The sequence below is a fragment of the Aegilops tauschii genome, chromosome 6, assembly GCF_002575655.3.
Source record: "Aegilops tauschii subsp. strangulata cultivar AL8/78 chromosome 6, Aet v6.0, whole genome shotgun sequence".
Classification (NCBI taxonomy): Eukaryota; Viridiplantae; Streptophyta; class Magnoliopsida; order Poales; family Poaceae; genus Aegilops; species Aegilops tauschii.
Genome location: NC_053040.3, coordinates 464,725,386 through 464,733,022, shown reverse-complemented (window position 1 = coordinate 464,733,022; position 7,637 = coordinate 464,725,386). Strand labels below are relative to the sequence as shown.

Here is a 7,637-nt window from a genome sequence, read left to right as displayed (position 1 = left end):
TTTTCCAAGGGGGATTTTATTGATGGAGAGAGATAGAACTGACATATGGGCTCCCTGTCATAACATTCAACGTAATAGTCAAACAAAGAACGTTGACTTTTATGCCATGTCAGCACTGACATGTGGGCCATCCCTATCATAATCACGCCCAGTTTTAACCAATTGTGTCATCAGTATTTTTTGCTAAATTTTGCCCGAAAATTGATAGGTATCAACGGAGAAAACTGGTTGTAACCCTAACGCCAATTGTGGTAGTTTTTCTTCTATTTACACTTATATTTACTTAGGTGGCACTGCACGTCATTTTTTGTGTGCATATAATACTCTTATATATGATACTGCACTGTGAGAGGGGTTACAGTCTACAAATTTAACTTGATTTTAATTTGTAAGGACGAGAAAGCATGGTACGCACTAACAAAGAGCCAGCAAAACGTATCTGTGTACGTACGCTTTATCAAACCACCCGACACATGAACATATCTTGCTCATATATGGTTGCATTAGGTTAACCCTGGCGTGGATCTATAGGTGACAATTAATTAACTAAACCAGTTGTAAAAGGTACAGCACGCAGCTCTCCTTGGAGTGTACTGCCGCGAATCTCTCAAGAACAAATAAAAAGCTGCCGCAAATCTTGGGGTAGTATAATACCGCTAGTGGTGGTCGAACCAAGGATTACAGCAGGGTAGAACTGTAGATTTTTACCATGTAATTTGTTAAGTATCGTTCTACTCTCTGCTTACAGCTCGCGGCAGACAAATGTAGCTTAGTGGCTAGTGAGCGAGACTAACCTTGGGATCTTAGTGGCTAGTTGCATACTACGTCAAAAACTAAAATTAATTTTCAGAGTTTGCAGGGTGGCCATGCACATACAAGTGGACTATACTCCTACATTATTACTTTGCTTTTCCTTCCAATAACGTTGTACTGGACAGGATCTATACTTTGTAAGAGCCAGACAATAAGCATCGTCTTGGCTTAAACAACTCCACACTCCAGACATAGAAATGCTCCCCCGATGATGCAGCGCAAATAATTAATTTCTAGTGCAGTGTGCAGACTATTTACATTAACTAATGAGCGTGGATCTCGAGGGGGGAAATAATATGAATCTAAAGGATTGCAGTAGCATATAGATGGCACCATCAAGTTAGGCAGCTCTCTTCACCAGCCTTTGCTTGCTTCTCACACGCACACTACACACAAACACAACAACTAGCTCGCTGTCAACCGAGAGAGGACAGGAGACTAAGCTCGAGATGGCAGCGGAAATCGTGAGCGCGGCGACGGGGGTGATGAACCCCCTCATCGGCAAGCTCACCACGCTGATGGGAGATGAGTACAAGAAGCTCAAAGGAGTGAGGAAGGAGGTGGCTTTTCTCAAGGACGAGCTCAGCGCCATGAACGCTTCCCTTGAGAAGCTGGAGTTTATGGAAAAGCTCGAGCCAAATACCAAGAACTGGAGGGATCATGTCAGGGAGATGGCCTACGACATGGAGAATTGCATCGATGACTTCATGCAGGATATTGGAGGTGCCAACGCCAACGCCAGTGCAGGTTTCGTGAAAAGGATGTCTCGGCGCCTGAAGACGCTAAGGGTGCGTCACCGGATTGCCGGCCAGATCGAGGAGCTTAAGGCTCGTGCAGTAGAGGCAAATGAAAGGCGAATAAGGTACCACAAGATTCGCTGCTCGCTCTTCGTCCACAAATTGTTGTATGTTTTTTGTATTAAAAGGTGGACTATTTTCATTAATTTCCCTCCCATGTTGCGAACACAACATAGATGACATCATAGTTATGCTTTTTCTTATCCGACAATAAATCAGAAAAGGTTTTGCCTAAGACTAACTTCAGGCATAGCCTCCAAATTTTACTACCAAACACCATGTAGGAGGTCTCACTATTTTGAAGTTCTTCATGTCTTGCATGGTACTCCAATCATAGCCCCCAAATCCCTATTCTATTTTTCTCTATTTCACATTTATATATATGCAAACTATATTCATAAACCACATTCTACCGTAACATATGCCAAACATGCATATTGTGGATCAATCCGCATATAGATTCAAAACAGAAAGCATGGTAGTCATCAAACATAGACATGCCAAAATAGTTTAAAGGCATTCATGGGAAACTATGATGCGCCATGGCATTGCCACATGTGTGCCCCTAGATAATCTTGAAGTTGTGGACAAATCTTCATCTCGCAAATCTAGCGGTGCACCTCAAGAAACACCTCAACTAAGAACATGGTTTATGGGGCAGTGCTTTTGTGAGAAACATATGCAATTGTAACCTCCTGCTTTGACATTCTAATAAATTTCAGGTACAAGATTGACGATTGCAACACTAGTTGTGGCTCTGTGGATATTGATCCGCGGATTTCAGTGATCTACAAAGACGTTGTTGGACTTGTGGGTACTGATGGCCCAAAGAAGGAGGTTGTCAGTTTGTTAACACTCACCGAGAAGAAGCACAAGGTGGTGTCCATCGTGGGATTCGGGGGATTGGGGAAAACTACCCTCGCTAATCAGGTGTATGTTGATCTCGAAGGGCAATTTGACTGTAAGGCATTTATTCCAGTCTCTCAAAAACCAGATATGCCATGGCTTCTCAATAGCTTAAGATTAAAGCTTGGGATAAATGAGTCCTCTCATATTTGTGAGGTGGAAGACATCATCGGTCAACTTAGAGAACACCTTGCAGACAAGAGGTATAGTTGCATCTTCACTTGTACAAGCATTCTTGCATTTCTGCAGGATAGTTTTGAGTAATAGTTTAACTAGATTTAAGTTTACACCCTATGTTTCCAAACGTATTTTGGCTGTCCGCATATGACTTTACTACGAATGTTTTTTACAACGAAAGACAAATCATTATAAAACCATCAGAATTGGAAAGTGTGTTCCAACACTAATCCAACAATATCAATTGGTTGTAACATTACTCACATAATATTAGATTAATTCTCTATCACATAATTTGAGAAGTCAAAATGTACCTGACATACAGAGAAACCAAGGGAGAAGTGCACGCATGCCTTACAGTCAAGTTGCCCTCCAAGATCATGAGCCAACCGATGGGTCATTTATGCAAAACTAAAGTTTAGAACACTAGCTCGTTGGCAATTTATACATGAGACTAGATCAGTTTGCAAATTCATCAATGCCATAGAGAATTATATTGTTCCATCCCCTAGGTCATTTGTCCTGGATCTACATGTTAATGATACCAGATTAGAACGCGGAAGGGAAATTTTAATTGCGAGTTCCCCGCCCTTTTGAACATGATACTCCCTCCATTTACTTATACAAGGCCACTATGGAATATACATTTTGCATCTTTACAAGGCCATCAACAGTAATCGAGGCAAAAATTAATGATGTTTCCTCGTACTAGCAACTTGTTTAATACTTGCATCTATGGAGTCATAATGACACTCAATTACTTCCTCCACTCAGTTTTCTTGTATGCATGCAATGTATTAATGATCCCAATAAAAGAAAAGAAAAGTTGGGTTACAATATATGTATTAAATTTTATCTTGGTACCTGTAATTTGAGTTTGTGGCCTTGCATATAGAAATGAAGGGAGTACTTAATTAGTGTGCAAAATTACAATTTGCACTACCAAATGATCATTGGTTTGTTCATTACTGTAGTCGTTTAAATGTGATATTAGACAGCTATGCAAAATCAAAGTCTGAATCGCACACTACTCGCATGCCACTATACTAAACTTGTAGGTTCTTAGTAAATACTCCCTCTGTCCCAAATTACTTGTCCCAGAAATGGATGTATCTAGACCTAAAATATGTCTAGATACATCCATTTCTTCAGCAAGTAATTCTGGACGGAGGGAGTATTTCATATAAATAAAGTTGTCAACGTGATGAAGTAGGTCGCTTGTATGTAACATTAGACAAATATGTGGAGTTGATATCTGGATCATCAAATGTTTCTATTAGACCCGTAGGAAGACCTACAGTCCAGGTAGCATTTTCACGCGTTGTTAAATTAGGAATATGCCAGTGATCTGCAAATAAAGAAATGCAATGTATACCATATTAACCGCTCTCAGTACTGAATGTGTCATCGTACATCAGCAAAAACATTGTTATAGAAAATTGGCAATGATCTGTTTTGATAAAAAAATAAATGTAAAACCTGCTATTTTGAAAGTCAAATTTTAACACGCCACACAAGCTGTTACTGTTATTTTGGCTTGAATATTACACAAATATGTCTAACTTATCCATAAGAATGGCATTTGCATGGCGTGTTTTTCCCAAGGTTATTTGATTTTATTGATGCTTTAACCTGCAATATTTTTAGTTGCCTCCTAACGCAATTTATAACACCATATTCAACAGGTATTTTATTATAGTCGATGACTTGTGGGATGAAGAAGCATGGGACATTATAAGATGTGCCTTTCCAAAAAATGGTAACGGGAGTAGAGTAATAGTAACCACAAGAGTGGAAGACGTTGCAATCTCAGCATGTTCTTATAACCGTGAGCACATCTACAAAATGAAGCCCCCCAGCTCTGAAGATTCGAGAAAGTTATTCATGAACAGAGTATTTGGGTCTGAAAACAAATGTCCATCTAATTTTGAGGAGGTTTCAAATGAAATTCTGAAGAAGTGTGGCGGATTGCCACTTGCAATCATTACTATAGCTAGCCTATTGGCTTCCCGTCGAGAAAGATCAAGGAATGATTGGGAGAGCATACAGAATTCTCTAGGTGCCCAGTTTGCCATAAACCCCACTCTGAAAGGGATGAGGAGTATATTAAACCTCAGGTATATGAATCTTCCTCTTCATCTCCGCACTTGTTTTCTTTACCTTGGTATGTATCCAGAGGACTATGAGATTCAGAGGGATGATCTAGTCCGAAAATGGATAGCCGAAGGCTTTATCATTAATTTGCATGGAACAAATTTGGAGGATGTTGGGATAAGTTATTTCAATGAGCTAGTCAATAGAAGCCTCATTCAGCCTGCAATGGACATATTCGGGAACGTGTGTTACAAAGTACATGACATGATGCTGGATTTGATCTTAAGCAAGTGTGCAGAAGACAATTTTAATAGTGTGACATATACTTCTAAAGACATGACAAGACCGAGTAACTGCATGTACAGGATCCGTCGATTATCCCTGATCTCAGCTATTGATAGAACAAGTGAGACATTATCATGGACAGTTCCGAATAGCACATCACAACTTCGGTCATTGGTGTGGTTCGGAGATTGCAAGTCCATACCTCGTCTTTCTCAGCTAAAGTATATCCGTGTGTTATCCTTTGAATATCCAGGTTTAATTGTAAGATCACGTCTGGACGTCACTGCTATCAGCCAATTGTTTCAACTGAGGTATTTAAAGGTTCCAACTTATTACTATGCAAAGCTTCCCACTGAAATTCGGGGGCTTGTGCATTTGGATACGTTGGATGTACCACTAGGAAGCATCCCGTCAGACATAGAGCACTTGCCCCGCTTGTCTAATCTGACAATTGGTTTGCATGCGATGATAGGGCTACCAGAAAGGATCGGGATCATGGAATCTCTTCATACACTCCATGGTTTCCTACTGCATAGGACTCCGCTGGAGGCTCTTGAGGGCCTTGGTAAGCTGACTAATCTGAGGAGTCTGAAACTTGATAGCTATGATGATGGTGAGTGCAATTTGCTGGAGAAGGCGAAGCTTGATGCTCTCGCCTCTTCTTTTTGTAAGCTACGCAACCTCAAATATCTCCGGATGACGAAAGGCGATCATGATGATAAGGACGACATTTTAGGCTCAGTTTCAGATCCTCCTACCCTTATCGAGGAAATGGAACTTAGCAGCTGGAAGATGTTGGGAGTTCCTAAATGGATTGGTGATCTCAGTTGCCTGCATAGCCTGGAATTATCTGTTAGGGAGGCGAAAAATGATGCGATTACTATTCTGGGAGGACTGCCATCCCTCGTCTACCTCTACCTTTGGGTTGCGACATGCCCTAAAGAAGAGGCTGTAATCGTTAGCAAGGGATTATTCCCAGTTTTGGAGCACCTTAGATTCATCTCTGAAGAAGATGTTACAGCATATCTGGGTATCGAGGCAGGAGCTATGCCCAAGCTACGAGAGCTCAGTATGCTACTCAGAGTGCCACAGTGGGGTGGAGCTGCACCAGTCGGCATCGAACACCTCTTGGGCCTCCAGCAGATCAGTTTAACTGTATGGTGCAATGAGAAGGAATCTCCCGAACAAGTGAAGCTCGAAGTCCGGCCTGCGTTTAGCAACGCCGTGCAACTGCACCCAAAGCCTCCTTCCGTGGATATTGAATGTCACCCCTGGTTGTGAGTGAGGCGTAATGAACCACGTGCACTGAGCAATCTGTCTCTGGACGGCCTCTACTGTAACTTTCATCATTTCCTCTGCGCTATATATTGTACTCTTTTTTATTCATTTTTAGTTCGTGTTTAATGTCTTGAGTGTCGTTACATCAGTATCTCCGATGCACCCTGTATATGCAGAAAACCACGTGATTAATGATGGATTATTTGGTTTGAGAAATGGCTGGCAAAACGGTTATTTGTTACTACTAGGTGTCGTAATTTGCAGGGGCAACGTTGAAACTGATTTTTGAAAAGCCCCAAACTAATTTGAGTCCGATTATTTTTCCAAACCTTAGTTTCGGTTTTCATATCTTTCGTTTCTGCTAAAGCTAACAAGCTGTCACCTGCCTACTGATTACTGCACACTGATGTCCGCACTTACCTCGTTAATAAGATGCCTGCACTTGCCTCGTTACTCAGTTGCAACATGAATCTCCTGCACCAACAAGGATGATATAGAAAGTCGAGTGATCGAGCGGTTAAGTGACGAGTAGCGATGACACCTGAATACTGATCACTTGAGGCCTAGTAGCACAACGGTCAATTTGCACGGACACAACCTTAGAAATGCTCTTTGAAAAGCCTGAAAGTGATTTGAGTCTGACTATTTTCCAATCTTAGTTTCTGTTTTTATATCTTCCGCTTCTGCTAAAGCTAACAAGCTGTCACCTGCCTACTTATTACTGCACTTTACCTCTTCAATAAGATGTCTATGTAAATTTTTTTTTTTAAAAGATGTCTCTGCACTTGCCTCGTTGCTCAGTTGCAACATGGATCTCCTCCACAGCTCTTCACTAACAAGGATAGGATAGAAAGTCGATCGATCGAGCGGTCGAGTGACGAGTGACGATCAGAGTACCGATTACTGGACGCTAGTAGCTCTAGCGTCTTCCACGAGTGTTGTCTGTGCTGACTAACTGAATTAACAGTTGACATACATGACCATTCTGTCTCTCTATGCAAAATCAGGGGAGGCCATCAGAAAAGCAGAGGGCCGTTGTAAGTGCTCTTCAGCCGGCGTACGCAAGTTTGCAGAAAATTGAGAACGTCGGCCAGGTCAGGACAGGATTCAAGTGGTGGCGTGTTCCCCGAGGATGGCTGACTCGAAGCAAAAAAATTATGGCCCATTTCATCCGGTTAGCAAATCCGGGACGCCGAGTAGCTCGACTGTGGCTCCCTCATGCTCCCGGATGTCGCACACCTCGCGTCCGTAATGTTGTACCGGACGTCGTTGGACATCACGGCGAGT

General features: G+C 41.8%; 1 protein-coding gene across 2 annotated transcripts; it reads left to right on the top strand.

Moving 5' to 3' along the window:
• Positions 1-1,189: 1,189 nt before the first annotated feature.
• LOC109783141 (disease resistance protein RGA5-like) lies at positions 1,190-6,566 on the top strand. Of its 2 annotated transcripts, XM_040392965.3 has the most exons (4): positions 1,190-1,675; positions 2,333-2,719; positions 4,379-5,383; positions 5,545-5,715. In XM_040392965.3, exons 1-4 carry the CDS (start codon positions 1,263-1,265, stop codon positions 5,606-5,608), a joined length of 1,869 nt encoding a protein of 622 aa, XP_040248899.1. In that variant the 5' UTR covers positions 1,190-1,262; the 3' UTR covers positions 5,609-5,715. The 2 variants fall into 2 exon arrangements, with proteins under 2 accessions (XP_040248899.1, XP_020197331.1); XM_020341742.4 differs by having other exon boundaries at positions 4,379-6,566.
• The last annotated feature ends 1,071 nt before the right edge of the window (positions 6,567-7,637 follow it).